This window comes from Meriones unguiculatus, chromosome 9 (genome assembly GCF_030254825.1).
Source record: "Meriones unguiculatus strain TT.TT164.6M chromosome 9, Bangor_MerUng_6.1, whole genome shotgun sequence".
Taxonomy (NCBI): domain Eukaryota; kingdom Metazoa; phylum Chordata; class Mammalia; order Rodentia; family Muridae; genus Meriones; species Meriones unguiculatus.
The window spans coordinates 74,916,372-74,940,339 of NC_083357.1; the positions used below are offsets into that span (position 1 = coordinate 74,916,372).

The window sequence follows — 23,968 nt, forward strand, 5'->3', positions numbered from 1 at the left end:
CTAACACCCCTCACATCCTTCCAGTTCCCCAACACTGCCCCTCCCACCTTCATGTGTTAATTTTTGTTAATAACCTTCTGTCATACTGGCTATGTGCACATGGGCAGACGCTTGTAAAGAAAATTGACCCACCCACCCCCTCGGCCACCAATCGCCAACAGCTGGTCAGCTCAGGGCAGAACCTGAAGAGCTCTTCCCTCATCCATGCTGGACTTATCCTGGGCAGGCAACCGCGGGAACTCATGCTGTGAGCTCATGAGCGCCATGACCATACTATGTCCAGAAGACGGCATTTCGGAGCTTGTCTCTTCATTCTCTGGCTTATTCCTTCTGCTCCCTCTCGAACTGTTCCCTCAACTTTTCGGGGTTGGATACGGATGCCTCCGCTAGGACTGGCGCCCCGTGGTCTCCTCTTCTAAGCACATGGACCTGTTTTGAGGCTTTACAACTGCCATGTCTAGCTCCATTTTCTCTTTTACTTCATTTATTTTTTTCCCTCTAATTTTTAATACAACTTGTCTTCTTTTACTAATCACCTCAGAAATTCTAGCTTGCTTATTTAATAGTTCAGGGAAGTAAAAATACATGCATGCGTGCATCCCTAGGAAATGCAGGTTTGGGGATTTTTCAGGTTAAGTCTATACATGGTTGCTTCTGGAGTTTTTCCAGCAATCTTTCCATTATCTAGGACATTTTTCTTTCTTTTTCTGAACTTAATAAACATATTTGCCCCTTCTCCTTTAACAAACTTATCACTTCCTTTTATATACCCACCTCATTACTGACTTTCTGAAAAAGATTCTGTATAATTTTTCCCAATTCATTAATTCTCTTAGCTATATCTAATCTGCTGTCAACCCTAAATTCTGAATCTCAATGATTTTGGCTTACAAGACTCTCTTGCTTTTAAAAATTATTTATCTATTCCATGTAATATTTTGAAGGCATCACCTATGTGATAAAATTCATTGTCTTAAATCAATTCAGTGGGTTTTAGTATATTCAAAGAATTGGGTAACATCATCAGATCTAATTCTAGAATTATTTCATCACACCAAATATAACCCTGTGGCACTAAACAGTCACTCTTCGTTGCCTTCCTCCTCCTAACAAACTGCTAACACTTACATAAAGTCTGCAATATGCTTTAATTTGCTTAATACACACACACACACACACACACACACACACGCACACCCCGATTTCCTGTGTGTGGCTTCTTATAATTAACATTGTTTTCAAGACTCAATCACACTGTAGCACATAACTCTACTTCATTTTTTTAAATGTTAAATAATAGTGCACAGATAAATCACAATCTTTTTATGCATTCATCAACTGGCTGTACTCTGGAGCTATTAGGAATAATGCTATAAATATTTATATACAGGTTTCTATGGAGACATTTTCACTTCTCATGAGCGTATCCATAGGAAAGAAGTTGCGAGAATACATGGCAATTCTACATGGAACTTGAACCGCCAAAGATTTTTTGAAGCAGTTACGGTATTTTAAATTCCTGTAAACAGCAGCAGTGTCTTCATATCCCTGGCAACACTCAATATCATCTATCTTGTTATTTTAGCCACCACAGCAGAGGTAAAGTAGCTCATATTTAAGTCTTTCTCTATGTCTTTGCTGCTGTTTGGTTTTGAGACAGGGTTTGTACCTGTGTAGCCCTGGCTGTACTGGAGCTCTTGCCTTGTAGACCAGGTTGGCCTCCAACTCAGAGATCCACCTGTCTCTGCCTCAAGTGCTACAGTGCCCATTAAAGTATCTCTGAAATAGGGAGAACCCAGTGTTCAATCAAAAGTATTCCTAGTTTCTCTTGTCCTCAAAAACCATGACATAAGCATGTAGCTCTTTTACGTTTTCTAACACAGCAGTCTTAATTGCCTGTTTTTCGTTCAGCACAAGAATCAACAGGAAGCTATAGGATAAAAACCATGGCTTGACATTTCTTAAATTTATTGAATAATTCTTAGTTGGGAGATGAAAGATCACAGGCATGAACAAGAGTAAAGAGAAAAGAACAATTAATTGCAAACTATTACAAAAGTAATTTCTAAAACATTTTTTTGAGCCAGTGCTCAAACAAAACTTTAGTGCAATTTGAAGTTCCTATTTTGCAAATGAACATTAAATTACTCAAGAGCAAAAAGAGGAGTTCCTATCACACAGTATAAGACCTTAGTGCACTAACTGCGCAAACTAAAATAAATGGCCACAATTATTCAAAGTTGCTTCTTCTAAATATTCATTAACTGAACAAAAATGCAGATTACTTTGAACACAGCACAAGTAACCAAAGGCAGCAAATCCAGCAACATTAGCATTAAATAGTATTCAAATCGTACAACTGATTGAAATAAGACTCTGTAGCACTCCAGCTCTACCTACATGAAAGGAATGTACAAATGGCCACAATAAGTAAAGAAAGTAACAGGAGTGACTGGCACCTCGCCTGCTGGTCAGCACGGGCGCACGGTGAACAGGTGCCTACAGGGCTTGTGCTGAAAACGAGGAAAGCGCACTTGACTTGAGGAGGGCCCTTCCGGGTCCCACAGACATGCCTTACTTTTCACGTGCTGGTGACAGGCAGACAGAATTTTAAAAGAAAAGCATTTTTTCCTACCCATCTGGACCCAACATAAACTCTCTGTAAAAGTTTCTTTGATAAATTACAAAATGACACACTGATTAGGAACCGGTGACACAGACGACTAGTGAAACAGCAGGCAGCCACGTGGCTCTGGAGCAGGTGACGAGGCCATGCACTCCCCAGTCAAGGCCGCCAGCTGTCAAATGGGTCAAACTATCTTTACTTTCTACCCAGTGCACTTACTACAAAGAGCTTCCCACCAGCAACATAAATTCTTTGTTAAGCAGAATTATAGCAGTATGAATTGAATTAATTCACATTGAGCATCGTTAGGAATGAACGAAGCATTTCTCAAAAGTACAAAGAAACTACATGTGTTCACTGAAGGCTGTTAAAATATTAGAGCTGTGCATCATAAGGAGGCAGCCCATTTTTACTGCCGATTCTTATGTGGTCTTTTGGTAAAACACTCCTCCTGAATGAATCAGGAAATAATTTCCAAAATCAACATTAGTAATATATAAAATATATGTCATTTATACTCAGGGTAACATAGACATGAAAACTGCGTTATTTCGGCATGAGATCATTCCAGCAGCTTCTCGGCAGAGGTCCCTCTCTTTCTGTCTGTGGATCACAGAATGCCTTTAAAATTGGCAAACCAAGAAATCAGTTCGTTGTACATCACAACTTTAACATTTTTGAGTAAAATATGTTTCATTAGAAGCAAAATGCACACAATGGCAGTATACAATGTTCCCATATAAATATGTCAAGAGACCTGTCATAAGATGAAGCTAGCTTCAACAGAGGTGCTCCAAAAACCAGACACGCAAGCAGATGGAGCACGCCTGGGAAAGCACATCTTAAAGCAGCCCACTTTACACTGCACCCGGCCCACGGCACTGCGCCACACACAAACACTTTCTGTAAGGAGCCGTGGCCCACGCTTCTGCTCACCCCACCAACACTTCTTCCTGTTCTCCGCGTTCCTGCACAGAGCTGATGCAAATGTGAGTTCTACTATTGTTCTACTATTGTTGTTACAACTCGGGCCAATGCCCTTAGCTGTTCTGTCACTAGGTGGCAGCTAAGCAGAGAACGCTGAGCACAGCGCAGCATCACCCAAATGCAGAGGGAACGGGAGCAGAGGGAAAGCTTGCCTCAAGTGATTATACCATTAACAGAAAGACACCGAAGCAGCTTCATCAGTAAAGCAGTTCTGGATTTCTTTGCGGTGGAAATGACCAGCACATGGTCATTTCCACCGCAAAGAAATCCAGAACTGCTTTACTGCTAATCTAACCTATACATTCATGCAGATTACACAGGTGCAGTGTGACAGTTCAAGTGTCGTATAACCCTACAACTGCAGAACACAACATGGATGTAATTCCCTGCATTTCCCCACTCTGAAAAACACTTGAAGAACTTTAGAAAAATGTAGGTTAAAGGCTGTCCCTGTGAATCTATCTTAAATTGAGAAAAAGTAGAGTTTATAACATAATTTCAAAATACTTAGAATTGTTTCTGGAGTCAAAGCAAATAAGACATCTCTATACAAATACACTTTTCCACAATAATTACTAATTCAAACTAATGTAATATACCCTGGTAGGTGCAATATCTTCTATTCATTGCAGTTTCTAGAAAAGTCAGAGCTTGGGGGAGGGGAGGAAGAAAATATAATGAAGTAAAATCAACAGCCCCACAAAAACTGATTTACCCTGGATTCCAGAACTGTTCAGTGTAAGAACCCAACATCTACACATACATCTTACAGACACAGCCTGGGTCATCTCACTCACAGCAACTTGCAGTCTCTAACACCACAACAGGGAATGTAGAGGCCAAAAAGATCATGAGAGGGACTTCACAACATAGTCCAGATATATTTTATTGGGGTACAGGCACCTACTGTGCCAAAACAGCAATTCTTAACCTGTTGGTCAGAACCTTTTGGGGGGTGAACAACCCTTTCACAGGGGTCACTTAAGACCATCAGAAACCACAGATATATTTACATTATAATTCATAAAATAGCAAATTCACAGTTATGAAGTAGCGATGAAATAATTTTATGGTTGGGGGTCACCCACGACATAAAGGGTCACAGAATTATAAGCCTGAGAACTACTATGCTAAAAGAAATTATTCTTGGTGAAGCAGGGTGTTTTTCTTCTTCGTCTTCAAAAATCCAACACTGAAAATCATTATTAGGGTCCTCTGAGTGCATTTCTACATTAATTTTGAAAATTTCAATTTCTTTTACAACCTGTATTTTCATTTGTGGAAGAAATCAAAAGGACAAAATTCTTACTGTACAATACTTAGACACTTTATTTAATGTTAACAATGGTCCTAACTAAGAAAACACTGAAAATAAAAATAGGGAGAAGTTTAAGGTTATTCTCGCACACACTCTCTCTCTCACACAACACATTTCCCCACCCCCACTTTTATTTCTCATTCCAGAACAATAGGCAGCATCAGCAAATCACTTGATGAAAGGCTAGGGAAATTCACTTCTGGTGTTCACAGAAACCTAAATCACTAATGAGTCTGCTAAGAAATTAAATGTCTGGGGAAATCTCGAAGTACCAATAGCTGAAGTAGGGAAATAAAACTGTTCTGAAAGAATAGTACATAAAGATTACAGAGTTATCAGAAATAAATAAACAACAAGTATCAGCCTCCGTATCAGGTGCCAACTGTTTTCAAAGGAACAAAGGGATCACTTGGGCCAGGCCAGTGCCTCAGCCCTGTTTGCAGCAGCCCTGGATATATCCAAACACATGCTGTAGACAATGCCCCAGCCTCAGGGGAAGATCCCCCAGTACAGATATTTTCTCAGGGTAATAACACAAACACATGTACAAAAGAATAAGTAAAAAGAATACTCTGACAAAGATTACAAAAGTATGAACTATATACAGTGTGGTGACAGAAAGCACTTAAAAAGATTCTTTCTTTCCTCTCAATTCAATTAAAATGTTAATATTCTGCATCTGAATTTTATCCTAAACATGAGTCATCAGGTTCTTAACTTCCTAAAACAAACAATAAAATATACTGGTCTGGAGTTTGTTCTAGGCATTTTCCAAAAGCCAATCAAACAGTGACTTGTATCTTTCCTCACTTGAAGTTTTTTCCATCACTTCGTAGTATTTAAACACAGCCTGAAGGACATCTCCCACTTTCCATCCTCTCTCTTGTAATTGCTTTGAAAGCTAAGAAAGAAGGGTAACAGAAACATTAATGCAAGTTAAGAGAAAACATTTTTGCAGCAACAAGGTTTTCGCTTTTATCTTCAGACAAAAATGGGAATCCTGCTGTTTACAATGAAATATTCTTACCCAGTTATGAGATCTGTTCCCAACCACCAGCCCTTTACACAAATTAAACATTTTCCTTTCTTGCCCTTTATAAACCCATCTCCACAGAATAACACTTCAGGATTGCTAGAAACAGAACACAAACCTTGGCAGTGGATGGTCTGTGTGGGAGTGCAGAGTCTGTCTACAGGAAATTGTTCACCTAACTAAATACATCTGCCACACCCTCAATTAGGAACAAAAAATAATAGTGACAATGTCAAGCTTAATAAAAGGGTGTGGATTCTCTTTCCACAACATGTAGTGTGGCTTATATTCTGGAAAACACTCCAGCCTCAACGGAAACATGGCTTTCTAAGTTAAGAAATGTAATGCTTCAATGAAAAAGCAAGCAAAAGAGTAAACAGGGGTTTAAACAAACTCTACCACAGCAAAACAGAACATGCATGGTCTTACTCACTTTTCTGTCTACTCAATTTTGTAAGAATTCTTAAGTTGTAAAAGACCTGAAAAATAAATTCTGAAAAACTATTTTCCTGTAAATGTTCTTTTCTTTCAACAGCTTTGAGATATACCATGAATTTTAGTATATCAGTGGACTGAGGACACGTTCCATACAATCAATACTGGATGCTCTCTCCTCAAACCTGGAGTAAAGGCCTCCACATCAGAAGCCCCTCTCCATCCTCCCTCACACCTTCAGATAAAGCACTCATCTACTTGGGGCCTTACAGATTTGCCTATTTGAAGGCATTTCATAGAAATGGAATTGTGAACTCTGTGCATGGTTTTTTGGCTTAGCATAGTTATCTTGAGGGTTTATTATGGTAAAGGAAGGCTCGGTGCCTTACTACTTTCGACTAACCAACAAAGCTCATTCTCTCTCTGTTCATTAGCTGATGGACAGATGGTGACTTCTTTTTGTTTTGTTCTAGTTTATCCCTTTGAGACAGGGTATGTATGTATGTATGTATGAGAGTTCCTGACTCTCTCAGAACTCATCAATGAGACTACATGTACTCAAACATAGTAATTCTCCTACTTCTGCTTCCAGTGTGCTAGAATTATAGGCCTGTACCACCACGGCTAACATTCCTAGGTCATGTCTTCCATGAATAATGCTGCCATGGACATTTCTGCACAGGTTTTGGGTACACACAATTTCATGTCCCTCAAGTGCACACTGAGCAGTGCAATACTGGGTAACAAGTTAATATTGCACTCAGCATTTTGGGAAACTTGTCAAGACAGTTTTCCCACCACAGCTTCACTGCCTTAGAGTCTCACTAACAACTGTATGAAGGATGCAGTGTCCCCAAGTCCTTCTACATATGCTATTACCCACCTTGCCTAAGAAAAGTATCTTATCTAACCTAATATTGTTTTTCATAATACATCTGCATGTATTATGCAGCCTTCCATCTGCATGAAGACTGAGAAAGATCTAATCACTTAGGTACAATTATGAATCTGGGAAATAGAATAGCTGGATCTTTAAGAATTCATGAGCTGATTATTACTGACATCTAACTTCTAAGGTTAGGGTATTAGATCAATTACCTGCTTTTTACAATATTATCATTAATCCTCACAAACCTGCAAGGTAAGTCAATAAGCTGCTAATCCCACATGCAACTAAGGAAACTGAGACCTTCACTGACTCTTCTGCCCAAAGTCATACCTACTAGAAAGTGGCAGAGCTGACCCCTGAACCCAACTGTGAGACTCCATGTCGATGTACTAATATTCTGCAATCAACAAGCATTTCTCTAAACCAACAAAGTGGTAAGGATTATCACACAGTGTTAATGTTTCCTCACAGCCACTCCAGACAGGAGGTACTTACTAATATAAACTCCTTCTTTGGAGAGTCATGGAAATAAAGTTCTGCCACTTCAGCCTCGGAGGCAATGAGCCACTGAAGAATAACCCTTAGCTGAGGATCTACTGCTCCTGGCTCCATGTCAATGTTCATAATTAGCAGAGTCTTTCCATTTTGCTGCAGATCTAGTAGTCAATTTAAACAATATAAGGTGAAATTCATCAAATCAATTTTCAAAACTCTAATTTCAATTTAAGCATCCAGTGAATACTTTACTTAACTATATTATAATGTTAAATAAAGCATTTCTTAAGGATGAAATAATGCTAAAACAAAGAAATAACTTTGACCATTTACTGATGGCACAATGTAAAATACTGTTTGGAGTAAATTGGCACTTCTCTCAAGTTTTACTTTCTTGTTAACGAGAATGATGTTTCAATACAAAGGAGATATCCTACCTGGAAGATAGAACCAATGTCCTGTTAACCAGTACTCCCACTTAGGGATGACTGAGTACAAGACATATCTAGGGAATGTGTTGGTATTATGTTCTTTTGGAATGTATACAATTGACCCTTGTTCATTCAAATGCTGATTTCTCTCCCCCACTATCTGGTTTCAATCCAGATATTGCATTATGATGCTTATTCTAAGCATCACCTGTCTCAAGTTTGTGTAAACATGCCACCATTTGTTCTCTACACTGTCAATTAAAACAACCAGCAACAATGCTGAGCAATGGAGAGGATAGGGTGGGACATCCTGGTCTGGAGTGGGAGGAAAAGGAAGAAAGGAGAAGAGGGAGGAGAAGAATCTGGAAGGCAGGTCTTGGAATCACGTGAAGAAATGAACCGGACTTAAGATATCACTAAAAGCAAGTATAATGGGTGAGTCTGAATGGTAGGAAACTATGTGGACTTGGAAGTTTAGGATGGAGTAACTATTGCCCAGCATTGTGCTCTAGGTTAATTAAATAAATCCTAGTCTCTGTGTGGTGATTTGGTTATACAGCTGTTTAGAATAACCGCTGTTTAACTAAAAGATATATCAATAGTAAATATTAAATACAACCTTGATTTGATTTCTACAACAGGCATACTGACAGTCCTCAAGCCAGGATGTACTAATAATGGAAATGTTGGTAGATTCTTAATTGTTGAGGGATATTTTTCTATTATAGTATATAAGGCACTCTAGACCACTATTAATCATTTTTGGAATTTGTGTTAGCCCTCTATTTTTAGGGTAAAAATTCTGATCCATGTTATTCTCAAAAATTCATCTTTTCTCTCCCTTTGTGACAATAAGTCTCAATCAAAAGTAGGTCTGGGTATGTTCTCTTTCATACAGAGAATGTACATTTACATATGTATATATACATACACACATGTGTGTTTGTGCGGGTCATGAAAGTACAAGGAAGACCCCTGAGAGGAAAGAAAAAAAATGTTAAGGGGGTTGGGGGTGGAGAGCTAAGGTAATTTCAGTCATGTTACATAAGCAGAAGGAAAGACTATCATGTTAGGAGAAAGAGGGAAGCATGGGAATGAGGGGCAGTGGAGATGGAGATAAGCAAGAGGAATGTATAATGATATATATTCAGAAAACAACACATGAAATCCATCAATCACTTTGTATGCTAAACATAAAATTTTACCTTGGTAAATGGTTTGTATAGGTTTATTTGTTTTAAAGGAGGTCTGATATACTATAGAACAAGACAGTGTCTGATGCCCTTAGTAAAGGCTGCATTGTGCCTGGGGCTGGACGCTAGGTCATTTAGTGCTTCTCTACATTGCTAAGATTTCCTTGGTAAGATCCTGCAGTTTGCTTGGCCTGATGGGAAACTTCTGATACCACCTAAACAAAATATAAATAAATAAAAAGGAACGAAGGATGGTTTTAAAAGCAGATATTTGTTGTAGGAATTCCCTAATATTGAGGCTTTTTATAACTATAAACCAATCTACCTTCTAATGGAACAAATTTCAAAGTTTGCTCTAACTTGATATGTGTAAGATGCCTATCATCCCAAGAGCTGAGGAATGATGAATTTGCATATAACTGACCTCCTGATTTCTACATTATTAACAGAAAAAAATTCTCAGGGGCCTACTGATAAACTTTTTCCATGAATTATTCTATTATATTAACTGTATTCCTTCTCCTAATCACTCCTCAGCAGAGTTAGGTAAGCAATAACTAGGTTATTAAAGATCCACAGCACATGTGCACATGGATAGCCTTGGGAATAATTAGATTCCTGAGTGTTATTAGGGAGAAGTTACGACTTTCAAAGGCCAAAACATTAATGAACAAAAATAAAGAAAACTACCTAGACTATCACTAACTCTAAAATCTATTGTAAGGACTGGAAAAATGATTTAGTAGTTAAGAGTACTGGCTGTTCTGGCAGAGGAACTAGATTCGACACCCAGCACCCACATGGCACCTCTTAACCTGCTGTAAATCCAGTTCCAGGAGAATCTGATGCCCTCTTCTGGCCTTCTTGGGAACTACACAGACAGATGTAAGCAAAGTATCCATTTGCATAAAATAAAAATAAATCTTTAAAAATACACAGAATAATCTGGGTTAGTGGAATGGCTCAGCTGGCAAATGCACTGCTGCCAAGTTTGAAAAACCTGAGTTCGAGTCTCAGGGCCCACATGGTAGAAAGAGGAAACTGACTCCATGTGAGATACATGACTAGTGGCATTCATGTGTTTACAACTATGCACACACATGTGCACATACAACACAAATTTAAAAATTTTTAAATAATAATAATATTAACTGAGAATTTTAACTTAAGAACTGATTGTAACTTCGCAGAAGAAGAATACTATGGATATACTGTCTGAAAATTCAGCAGTTATACCCTATATCTGACGAAATTCTCTTCAACATTTTCTCAGTGCCTGCGACTTTGGCATGAAGGTACAGGGTTGAACTCCCAACAGAGAACACACCAGGCCATCTCTAGCCCTCAGGTTTCCTACTTCAAAAGAAACAACAAAATTTCACTAGTTCAAAAATAACTAAACAGTATTTTTAATTTAAATGTGCTGTTTTATAGAAAGTATTATCACTTCATACTTTTAAAAAAGTAAGATCTGAAGAGGACATTCTAAACCTATCTGAATACAACAAAAACTTGGGTTTGACATGAATGAAGTCACTAGGCTCACTTGGATATCTAATACATGAATTATGATCACAAACTATGTTCAAAACTCTACATCCAAAGATATCTAGTGCTGACATAGTAAGAACTCTGTTCACTGAAGGAAGGTATTGCCTTTAAACATGTGCATGTGTGAGCACAGACTTAGAAGCGGAAGAGGGAAGTGGGGTATTTAAAGTGCCTTTCCATGTTCGCTTTTTGTCTCATGTAAGCTTGACAACAGGATCAAATCTTCAAGTCACTAATTTGAAGGAAAATATGAGGTTTACAGTTTGAGTGACCCCCGATCCCCAGCTAAGCAGCACTGTTTTGGGTCACTGTGAAATCATTACTACTTGGGGCCTGAGAGAGGTAGGTCACTAGGGACGGGCCTTGGAGGACTGCAGCCCATCTGCTCCTGTTGGTTTCTTGCCTGTCCTTCCTCCAGCCAAAAGTTCCCACTGTCATGCCCTCCCCTCATGAAATTCCTTCCCTTTTTTCAAGAATTCTGTCACAGCCACAAAAAAAGTAACTTAACACAGAGTAAAAACAATGATATGCTGTAATTACAATAAATTAATTTTGTAACATGAGAGGATTTTAGACATAAATTTTGAAAAGAAAAATGCCCCCTAAGCTTCTTCCTCCAATGGTTTGTTTCTGAGACAGGGCAATTTGTGATGTTTCACACCAATAATGCAAAGCTTATCTGTAAAAGAGGCATAAATGCAAACCACAGAACACACAAAAACGAAGACTTAGAGAAGCAAACTGTGACTAACCTTCTACACCATCCTCCTGTCCGACATCTCTATCATCTGCTCCATCACTTTTCAAAGAAAACAACAGTAGTTTCAAAAAAAAAAAGTTTAATTAGTAATGGATTAAAACCACATCTCAGAAAAGTAGCAGGAATGAAAAGTTACAATATGACATATGAAATTTAGAAAGGAGAAAATGGCAATCAAAAGGAAGCTTTGCTTCTCACATTATTTCATGTTAAAATCTGAAGTGTACATGATGCCTACAGAAGCCCTACCTTAGCATGACACTTAAAGCCAAGCAACTCCAAATGAAGGTGAAATGTTCTTATTTGGTTTTAAGTAATATGCTATCTGAATATCATACAATGTCATAAAAATGAAGTACTATTGTTTCTACTAATGTCATTTAATGTTTTAAAACAATTTTCCTATACTTATATATGAAAGTAAACTATATCGAAAAACAAAACAAAACCAACAGAAATCCTGTAGGAAGCAAGCTCTTTTTAATGAAATCATTGGTAGAATGAAAATAGCAAGCAAAGCAACCCATGCAAACGGTCACACATGTTGCAATTAGATGTCAGTGATATTTTAGCTAGCTGAAATTGTCATTAGATGTAAACATATCGAGCAGAATCATGTCAAAATTCAGGAGAAAAGCAGGTTGATATATATTGGCTCTCTTAAGAATAATGACATCATGCATTAGTGGTGAAAGACTCATGAGTTTTTAAGTGTCTAAACTGGACCAACCTGTCTGATGTTGGAAAGGATAAATTGTCCTCATACAAATCTCCTTCTAAACCAAGACTGCTCCAGCTACTGCTGTTACCATTACTGCTGGAGGGAGAAAAGAACAGAGCTGAACTAGCAAATGCATAGTGAAGAGCACCTGTGCTTCCTTGGGACAGCTTCAGTCCTAAGCTGCCACAGTGGAGTGGAGCATCCAGAGGGGACACAAGACTGTCACTGCTATTCCATGAAGGAGAATGGGCGACGCTGGAGTCTTTTCATTGTCCTCAAAATATCATGGCATCATTCTAAACTTATGTTTATTTTTCAGATTAAGACAACAGAACTTTCGGGATGGAAAATGACTGCATGATAAAGTTAGTATCTCACAGCAAACCTTAACATGTAATTCATATCTAACAAGAACAAGAAAGGCAATACACTTTCCTACTCCTTGGTTTGGATAATATTTAAAAAAGAAGAAAGACCAAAGTTGAGGTCTTCTGAGATTCCTGAACAGTACAAAATAATGATAATGTGTCGGGCAAACTGTCTCCAACAGACCCTGCCTTCTGAGCTCATTACATCACTATTCCAATTTTCTTTATTTCTTACATTACACATACTAAGCAGGTGGCAAATAGCACATATTCTCTTCAGAAGAAAGCTAGAATAAGCAAGGCTTACATAAGCAATACATTTGTCTGGCTGGCTAGTCACCAAAGTCACACACAGCCCCAACTTCTTACATTACCTAGCCAAAAGAAGAATGCGAGTGTATCTACAACTGCAGCAAAGCATTGTTTGGGCGGGGGGGGGCGTAGGGGGGGAGGGGAGCAACCGTATTTAAAAACAAAAGTATAGCTACTTTTCAGATTAAAATTTTCAACATGCAACTTAAAAATTCTAATCATTCCTAATTATTAAAATAATTAGTAAGCACATTAGTTTGCAGTGATAAGCAGCTTTACTTCCCATTATCAGCTAGTCAATTATAATTTATCATCTATACAAACCTAAATTTTGGTTCTTCAACATGAACTCATTTTTTGCGAATCAGTAAGTGTGGTCAAGGTAACCAAAGTCACAATTATCTGAAGTTCTAGGTAGTTACTAAACATTCCCAAATAAATTATTTATCCATTTTCACTTTAACAGTATCAAGCTTCAGAAATTACAATGCATTAAAGTAAAACTAAGCCATCTTTTCAAACAAATATAGTTTTATTATAAAATCAAAAAGAAATCCAGAGTTTTACCATCAGTCTGTCTTTAGACAAACTAAAACACAGAAAATACAGTAGCACACAACAAATAGAGAACTATAAACAAAAAGAGAGAATTAGTGACTTCCAATCTTATATACATTAAGAAAATGACTTTCTAAAGACACAAAATTAAAATCCTTACGCATATTCTATTAACAATAACTTTTCAATCTCATTAGTAATAAAAATCCAGCATTTAAACTTTAGATGAACTCGAGAAGTAACACCTAAGTAACATAAAGAATAAAATGGAAAAATCTTCCTAACCTCATCTTGCTCCTGCTTTTCAAGGTGGTTTGGATTGGATACAGTCACTTACAGAATACCACCTACCTCTAAGTGTTTTAGCTGCCTCTAAGACTGCTTCCCCTAAGCAGCTCACCCTCAAATGGAAGGAGTTACTGTTTAGTGATTATACCAGAACACAAAAGTAAACTGCGAAGGATGATCAGCCTATCTTGAGCCAACATAAAGTCTATTTTCTTTACTTAACAGGTTTCCTTTTCCATTCCTAAACTGTGCCACCTCCACTTGCGTCTTCTCACAGTCTATTCCTACGGCAGGTGTACTCTGAAGGCAGTGCTAATTAAGTGCTGAGATTCTTTTTTGTGGCTTTGATTCCTATCCAGACTACTATATATTCTGATTTAAAAAAAAAGTATCTCAAGAGCTGTCAAAGTCTGGCCTCCTCTCTTATGTACATATAAATTTGTACATGTGATATGCTGGGAATTGAATCTAAGCCATGCAGGCAAGTACTCTACCATGAGCTATAAATTTCCAACTCTAAATTTTTGGGGGTAGGGGGATAGTTGTTTGTTTGTTTGTTGAGACAGGGTCTTGCTAAATTGCCCAAGCTAGCCTTGAACTTACAGCACTGCTTCAGCCTCCAGACAATTACAGACATAAAACATCACACTTGCTTCTAATACATTAACTTCAAAATGTTACAAACTATTTAAAATATTTAAGAAATTCGCATGCACAGGACAGCTCTCTTTGTGATCAATTATACATTAAAGTAAAACTAAGCCATCTTTTCAAACAAATATAGTCTTTTCAAACCCTTTTTAAATCTAATTTTTAAAAATGATATTCTTTACTAAACTTCCAATTTAAAATGAAAGTTCAAGGTGCTTATTACTCACCTGATCTCTGCGCCTGAAAGACCAGTACCCAAAGCAAAAGCCACCAAAGGAAGTAACTTGTAAAGCTACCTCTCTCATGTGTGTCCAAACACTCGCAGTGCAGTCACTAAGGGGTTTCTCGGGTACCCTGTCAGGCCTGATGAATCAATCCCTGGAGGTGAGCTTCTGGAAACCTGTGTTCAGCAAGCACTCTATTGCATGAGTCCCAATAGCTGCTTCGTGCCCACACCTTAAAACCACTGCAGCAGCACTAGCTCACTCTGACAAGTGACGAGTGAGGAACAGATCTTTTCTGACTAAACCCTCTCAAGCCGGATGTGCTACCTGGGTTCACAGAATTAATTTCTAACCCTAAATGCATTTGTTCCTATGAGGTATAATTATTTTGGTCTCAGCCTTCTGTTATGGGGATGTCATTTCAGCCTTCTTTCTGAGTCACACCAATAAACTACTGTTACAGGCAGAACGAATGCTCCCCCTTACAACAAATCAGTTAACCCTCTCTAGTTACTCAGCTTTCTACAAATCCTCTTAAGACCACTGGCTTTTTCCCCAGTTTAACTGTTCTAGGCAGCAATGCCACCTTTGCCGAGATCTTAGAAGTGTCTTTTTCTTATGAGAAAAAACTTAACATGTTAGTATAGTATTCCAGATAGGGAAAATCATGATTTGTGACCATGTTCTACTGTACCCATTTTAAGACTATTTTTTTTGCATCCAAATTGAATAAGAAACAGATTTTAACCACAAAAAAAGGGGGGAGGGGAAGGTACACAGAACAAACCCTCTAAGCCTTAGGCTAGGGTGATGTGCTCTAACTGCTCAGAGGCTATCTGCTTCCTTATGCCACCTCCCCCTCTCCTCTAACTTCCCACTCTTCCTTCCCTCTCTTATCAAGCATATTTCAAGCATTTAGGTCAGCAGGAACTACACACGGTCCTTTCCATGCATACCTCCTGGTAGAAGTATTCAGAGAACTTCTCCTTCCCTCCGCTCCAACTGTGGACTGTTACTTATTATTCCAATTATCAGTTAATATGGACAAATAGTTTACAGGAATTCATGAGCTAGCCAGGAATGCCTTTAGGCAGAGGTGAGAATGTAGGAAACAATCACTATAAAATATTTCAAAGATGACTGTTATGAACAAAGTTAACTACGAAAATTCACATGCAAAGTGAATGTCTTCAGGTATACAAAACTCTATTTTATCACAAATTCAATGTATCTTCAATCTAAGAAGCTACATAAATGCTCACTATTTTGTTACTAACAGAAGTCTAAGGACCCTCTCTTCCCATCCCTAAAGATGCTGCTTATTTTAGCTTGTATCAAGAAAACTATAGGACTATTATGATACCTTTTTTAAATACCTGACTTTTTTTTCTCACTAATGCAAAAAGGATGCTCTTTAAAGTGATAAATTATACTCATAGAACATCCAGAAAAGCTTAAAATTTAAATAAAATACAGTATTACAATATTTTTTCAAGTCAGCTTTCAGCAAACCCAAAGAACATTAGCTCTGCTCCATACTGTATTTAGTATATGTCTAAACCATTCAGAAGCCAAGCATGGCAATACAACCCACAGGCCTATAGCCCAGCCCCCAGAAGCCTGGAAGAGAAACTTAACCTCAAGATCAGCCTGGGCTATACCCCTCAAAAAGAAGTAAAGTAAGAACAACAAAAAAGATGCACTCTGAACAGTAAAATAATGCTGGAAATAGAAACAGATTTCCAAATCGAGAATTTTCTAATAGCAACAGAAAGCTGTTGTTCACTCAAGTCTAAGACCTTTATCACACAATTAACTGTCAAAGCATTGTTACCTTTCACTGAGATGGTGAAAACTGCTGCTTTCATCTTGATGGTCATCCTCAAAACTTAAGTTGGACCAGCTACCCGTGCTGTCCTCACCAACACTGAGATTCATCTGTTGGCTGCCAAATGACTCACTTAACTGAAAATCTTCTATTTCTTTTGAACTAAGAAAAGAGCACATGGTAATAATTTAAATAATTGAAACATCACAGATTCTGGTGAGAATGTAAGATGATAAAGATGACGCTACAAAATTACCTTCCCAGTCACACCCTGAACATTCATGGCATCTGCAAATACTGAAACTGAAGGATAGACAGCAGGGCCAGCTCTGCTACTCGGGAGACATCCTTGCATACGGTTATCTACATTCTGTTTAGAGCAGTTCACACTTTCAGCAGGACACTAACAGAAGTCCACCTTACTACAAGTTGTAAGCACATCTGCCCTGTAAAAACAGTACCTTCATTTGCATCTAAAAGAGCCTCCTTCTGTGGTTTAGAACAAGAAAGAGTTTGAAATTCTAATTGTGTCAACCAAGTCTATATTCAAACTAGATAAGTCTCTTCAGAACATGAGTCACAAAGCAAAGACTCATGTCCCAATACTTGGGAGATAGACGTGAGTTCAAGGCTAGCCTGGTCTACATAGTTCTAGGACAGCCAAGGCTACATTAAAAAAAATTTTTTTAAACAAAGGGACATTCATATTTTTATGAGATGGTAAAAAAAGTCCATTTAGAGGAATAATACGAAATGCTCCATCTGTATACATTCAACACAGTTCTAAACAGTGATACTTTAAGCATGAAGCAAAAACCTATCAGTTTTCTGATTAAAATCTTCCATTGCTTCAAAGCAATAACGTATGTATAAGCTGGCTCCCTCATAATGTCCACCTTCTCACCTACCATCCCCCGAATCACTCTAGGGCAACACATACATGCAATCCCACCCCTCTGCCTAGAACCCAGCAGACGCAGGTTCCCATCACTTATTCTATCTTCACTTTTGCTTCTTGGTTGTGATGTTATTCTGTTAGTATTGTTTCTCTACTACCCAATCCAAAAATGCAGGCCAGCCCCAACAGCTCTTGTTCACCTCTGCTAATAACATGTACATGTATTTTTTTAAATTATAATTATATCATTTCCCCTTCTCCTTTCTCCCTCCAACTCATCCCATATATGCCTTTCTTGTTCTCTTTCAAATTCATGACCCCTTTTTTTAATTCTTTAATTCTTTTTATGTGTATGTGTATATAAGTGTGTGTGTGTGTGTGTGTGTATACAGATATAGGACCTGTTTAGTCTAAATAATATTCGTTGTATGTTTCATGACCATTTATTAGTGCATGATCAATCAGTATACCCTTCCCTGGGGAAGACTGTATCTCCCACTCTCAGCACTGTAGTTCTCTGTGTAGGGTTGAGGCCTCTTGGACTTTTGCCTGTCTACACTAGCATGTCCACTGTTGTCCTTTTTCAGCTCATTTATCTGTTGTCTCTCTTATTCTACTATAAGCTCTTGGAGCACACATAATTTTTTTTTTTTGCCTGTTTCAGTTTTTTTTTATATCCCTAAAAGCTAAAATAAGCCCAGAACTTCCTTCCCCGCTTTTTAGGCAATTCTCCGTTTGTATTTAAGATTTAACAACTCAGTTAAGCTGGGCATTACAAACACAGCCATCTTACACCACAACTTTACTTAACACTTTTTTCTGTTACCTACCACTTTTTTTTTTTTTTTTTTTTTTTTAAAGAAAATTACTCACAGGAGGTTAAAAGGAAGGTTTATAATGACTGGTAGGCAATTGGCCTCATAGCAATTGAAAAATAAAGTCTAGACATATTACTGTTGTAAAATTCCACTATCCTATGCTTCCTATTTGATATTCATATGGCACCCTGGTAAGCATTATGGGTTTGTGACATTCTATTACATATTCTACTATTATGATTACTTCCATTAATCGAACATTTATGAGAAAAGGAACGTTAATGAAACAATTCAGTTAATAGCTTAGTGAATAATCAATCATTCTTCAACCTCAAATCATTTTAACTTTACAGACTGTGAAGCAGAATTATATATGACTCGAGTGGACTCTGCAGTACTTACAGAAGCCTGGAATGACGGCTAGAAGAGACAAAAGAGCAGAAGTACAACAGAGAAGAGTCCGTGCAAATATCAGCCTGCATAAAAAATGAGCTTAGGAAGAACTCAGGGTGCTTTACTGGCCAGGTCTAAGGAAGAGAAATGAGTATTCTGAAGAATGAATAGCAAAGTAATTTGCTAAGTTCTGAGCGTGAGGGCTTAGGAATGTCCACCTAGTTTCCTCTTAGGAAGCTGCTATGATAGGGGAGGAAAAATAAAAATATCCAAAGCCACATGTAGAAAAGCTGTTTTAACCACAGAACAGATTTTAACCTCAGAGTGGTAAAGATGCCAGTCTACCTTCTTTCATGAAATTCATCAGTTTTTTTTTTTTTAATTCGATTTTACCTGCTTCTTAGTTCTGTGAATTGAGGTTATTTTGTTCTCTAACTCTCATCTTCCAGTCCTGTAAATAAATGATAATGTCCCTCAAAAGGGACTGGGAAAACAAAGATTTCACATGAAAATCATGTACAGGATATGAAGCCGCACACAAATGCATCAGAGAAATCTTTTGTTAAGTTAGGATGAAAATAAACAGACTTTTATGAACAGAACCTAAGACATACAGAACAAAGTCAACTTTTCATTTTATCACAAGACCCCACAGAAAATTTGAAACCTACCTGCTAACAGCATGCCCAGCATTTGTCATAGCTGTTGTCATGATTTCTGTGGTAAGGCTCTCAGCAAAGCTAATGCCATCTTGTCCAATTCCACTATCAATTGCCAAACTGGCATTGCTCAACTCTCTCTCTGCTTTTTCAATAGCTTCTGCAACTATCTTCTCTGCAAGCACTGCCCTTTTATCAAGATTAACATGAATTTGAGGCACATCAAGATGAAAAATTCTCGATTTCTGATGGATGCTACTAAGTTTTGAATGTGAAGCTGGCTTAGTACTAGCACACAGACTCTGTTTTGAAAGGGGCTGAGCAGGATTTCTGGTGCAACCATGAAGGTCCTTAAGGTCACAGTATCTGCAAGCTTCATTTATAAGAGGTGACAATTTTTCTGCATGAGTAATCCTATCTGCTGATGTTGTAGTCTCTGAAACATGGAAAATTGCAGGTCCTAAACTTGGCTCTAAAGTGTCCCCCACTACTTTTCTAGCATACTGTTCTATAGATTGAGCATTATCTCTACAATCATGTCCCCTTAAGTGTCCTGTATTCTGGCAAAATCCATAGTTTTTCAAAGATTGATGAGACTTCAAAAATTCTGGTTCAATACTATTCTCATTCTTGTTAACACATCCAGATTTTTCAAAATGACAACAATCTGTTGAGGATTTTCGCAAGTCAACTGTAGGTGCTGTCAGCTGTTTCTTAGCATCTCTTGTTATGCTGCTAGCAAGAGAGGCTGAAAAACTATACAGTTCAGAGAGTTCGTTTCTACATGGATCCTGTATCCTTTCATACATTTGGTATCTGCAAAGATGGCCACCATTTCTTTTTCTTGGTCTCTTTTTATCTACTTCTTGGTGCTGCTCTTTATTTGAGAACATCAAAAGTTCCTTGTTTATCTTCACATGAGGATTGTGCCCAGGGAACATTTTTGAATTGCACTTCAATTTAACTGTCTTAGCTGCTTCTTGCACTCCTGACTTGACAGACCGATAGGCCAGTCTGCTGGCATACTGATCCATGATTAAGTCACCATTGCCACCTTCCTGCTTTAACACTTGGATAACATGGCCTGCATATTCATCAGTCACACTTTCACAACTGGGGTACTTATATGTCAGACCTGGCATACAACTTGGTAATGAAAGAACACATGGATCCACTTCTCTTGGGTATGCAACACCCAGCTTCTCTTCTGCTTTACCTTGGTCACCTTCGACATGACAAACATTCCCCTCACGCCTGAAATGCACACAACTTCTAGCTTTGGCAATTTGCTCGGCTTCTGCAATGACATCAGCTGCCACACTACTTGCAAAACTGCACATCTGTATGTTTTCATCCAAATGACCTAAAGAGGCGGGCAGCACACTCCTTTGACTCTGCACAGTTAAGTGAGGGTTTTGAACCTTGAAATCCTGAGTGATCTCATGATCTAAATGGGAGGCTGCCACTTCAGTTGCAAGAGAAATGATATGTGTAGCTAACGCTTCTGCAAACTGAATTTTCTTTCCTGAGTACTCTGACGTCACATTCATTTCTGGGTGCTCTTCACTTTCACTGCTTTCAACTTCTTCTGAAAGAGATCGCATAAGTTTCAGCATGAACTCTTCCTTTTCCATAGTGTTTTGTCCACTCTCAGACAAACTACCAACAGATGAGTTGTGAGGTGTAGAAGGTGGTGTCGCAGGTGCAAATTCTTTGGCTAACTCCCCCTTGAGCTTTTTGCTTAATTTTCTGATGTCCCATTCAGAACTAGTCTGGGATGGTACTAAAGGAGTTGATGGAGGAGTATCAGGTATTACATTTCGGTCTCTGATTTTCTGTTTATCTTCCACATGCAAACCATCTACACAGGTAAGCACTGCAGATGATAAAGTATGTGAGTGACGTAAAGAGCTTTCCTGTCCAAAAGACAAGGACTCGAATGCAGTATTATTCAAATTATGCCTTTTCACTGGTTTATCCTTCACAGATTCCTTTAAGTCAGATTTCTGACTTGTCATCATTAGAGATGGTGGCAATGTCTCTGAAGAAAATCCAAAACCCACAGAATCTCCATATTCTGGAACACAATACTTTCCAGCCAAGAGTGAGTAGTGAGGTGAATGATCTGGAAAGTCAAAGGATTTGGGAGATTCCTCCAAGGTCAACTGTGATTCTTCTCCAAGAACAGGCATGCATCCCTTACTAGCTGGTTTTTTATCTATATTTGGAAGCACTGATTTGCTTTTATCCAGGGAATGTTTAATAATAGACTTTGATAACTGCTCAGCAAACATGTCCTTACTACTAGCTTTGCTCTGCTGTGGTGCTGCTTGGTCACAAAGGGAAAGAGGACAAGCTTTTCCTTTTATTGTTTTGGTTAAATAATCTGCATTTGTATCAACAGTTTTTGTGCCGTTGAAGGATGTCATGGACTCTAAGGTTTCATTTACTAATGTATGTACCATTGCTGCAGAAAAGTTGCCAATAATCACAGGGCCACTAGAAGGGCTCTGCATGTCAGTATCACCATTGGTTGGTTTGAAGTCATTCTGGTTGTGGGGACTGAGTTCTGAAGGTAGACAGGTATTTCTGGAACAATCCATTTCCTCTTCACTGCTTACTGTGGTGATGCGCTCTTGGGTAGAATTACCATTTGATTTACTATGCTCAGACGACAAGTGAGACTTGGGCTGATACAAAGTAGATGAAATATGATATGGGAGAAGGGCACTACCTGCCAAGGGCACAGGTATTGAAGTGACAATTCCTGAAGTACAAAACAAAGCCTGCTGCACTGTGTATCCCTTCTTACGCTCCTGCACTGGTTCTGTCATTGTAATTGCTTGACTGCTCAAAGATGATGAGCATGTGAAGGTCTGTGTAGGTGGCACTATACCTTCTGTGCTCACGTAGCTGACATTACCCACGGAAACATTAGCTGCTGCCTCTGTTGTGAAGGTCACATCAGTCTGTGACAGCTCTATGAATGCTTCTTGTATGACAGACTCAGATAAATCTTTGGCATACGACTTCACGACTTTGTCTTCAAAGTCAAATGACTGACACTGTGGAGATGCAGGTGTTGGAGGATATGAAAACTGACACACTTCCATGATACCCTCAAAAACAAGCTCTTCTGCAAGGTCCGCCGCAAACCTAGCAACTGTGTTTGTAAACATCTGCTTTTTCATGTATTGTAAATCTTTCAAGGCATTTGATAAGGCTTCACTCACCAAAAGACTAGCCAGGCTACCAATGGCTCGTTCTTTCAGTGAAAATGCACACTGCCTTCTAAGTTCATTAAATGCCATCTGAAATACAGACGATGTCAATTTGACAGCTAACTGGCACAGTGCATTGGTACACGAAGAAACTCCTTTCTGTAAGTCTTTAAATGCACTGCCAAAACTTTTCCCCACAAGATCTGCTGCAAACTTTTGAACGCTATCTGTAATCACTGAAGACTTTTTACATTTAGTTTTTTGATCAGAGTCTCCATGCTTAAAAGCTACAGTATTATATTCTCCTCTTTTAATACTATTTATATCTGACATTTCATTTGCATACTGAGTATAAAGAACTGAGCCTAGTACTTCACAGGAAAGATTATTTGCATAATCTTCATAAGTGCAGTAAATAGGATCCTGATTTTCATGAATCCTATCTCCACCAATATCTGTTTGACAAAAGCATTCAGCGGGAGTACAGCTTCCAGGAGGACTAAAAGCAGAGGCTCGAATAGGGCTAAACAACCCACTGTCTTCTGAGGCCATCACTGGACGAGGGGAATCTGGAGCATCAGACAGGTGACCGTACGGAGACTCGGGTTTGCGTGGAGTTGGCTTTCTAACATTAGCTGGAAGAGCTGGACGCTCAAACTTGAATTTCTGAGGATTCATACAAGATTTTTCATGTTTGTGCCCTACCTTCTTCGAGGACTTCCCTATGACAGGATCTCTCATAAACGGACAAGAAGTCTCCAAAGTCTGCTCTAGCTCGTCAAACTGATCAAAGCTATCAAAAAACTCACTCACTTCTGAGTCTGAATCCTCTACATCATCCTGTGTCACAGGAATTTCAGGCAGCTCAAGTTTCGCTTTTAAACATTTTTGATATCCCTCTTCATCCAAAAAAATCACAGGACTTGGGCTTGAGCACTCAGACTCCGAGGAGTGGACGGGAGAAGAAGGGAAGGATGTCTCCTGGGTGCCTCTGCCTTTATCTGGAGTACTGGACGACCTGTAGAGACTCCTTTGGGTCCAGGGCTCTGAAACTGATGTTGTAACTGATGTTTTCACAGAAGATGCTTCTCTGTGTCCCACAACATTTCTTGAAGATGAGGGCTTAGCCAATGACTTCTGCGGTCCGTAATTAACCAACACTTTAAAATCATGGGTTCCTAAATGGTGACCCGAAGTAGTCTGAGAGGCAGCATCACACCAGCTCCTTAGTGTAGCAATATTTATTTCTACAGGAAAAGAATAAATTTCTTACTTTATTCTAGAAAAATTGCTTTAAAAAACACTGACATT

General features: G+C 38.6%; 1 protein-coding gene across 3 annotated transcripts in view; it reads right to left on the reverse strand.

Moving 5' to 3' along the window:
* Positions 1 to 4,471: 4,471 nt before the first annotated feature.
* Akap11 (A-kinase anchoring protein 11) overlaps positions 4,472 to 23,968 on the reverse strand; it is a 44,295-nt gene continuing 24,798 nt past the window's right edge. Inside the window, exons 7-12 of one of the 3 annotated variants that reach the window (XM_021659134.2) lie at positions 19,449 to 23,904; positions 16,675 to 16,830; positions 12,449 to 12,532; positions 11,711 to 11,757; positions 7,784 to 7,944; positions 4,472 to 5,832 (exon numbers count right to left, since the gene is read on the reverse strand). In XM_021659134.2, coding sequence (XP_021514809.1) covers positions 5,692 to 5,832; positions 7,784 to 7,944; positions 11,711 to 11,757; positions 12,449 to 12,532; positions 16,675 to 16,830; positions 19,449 to 23,904 — 5,045 coding nt within the window. In that variant the 3' untranslated portion in view covers positions 4,472 to 5,691. Of the gene's footprint in view, positions 5,833 to 7,783; positions 7,945 to 11,710; positions 11,758 to 12,448; positions 12,536 to 16,674; positions 16,831 to 19,448; positions 23,905 to 23,968 lie in introns of all 3 variants that reach the window. The other 2 variants (XM_021659132.2, XM_021659135.2) reach the window with 2 other exon arrangements.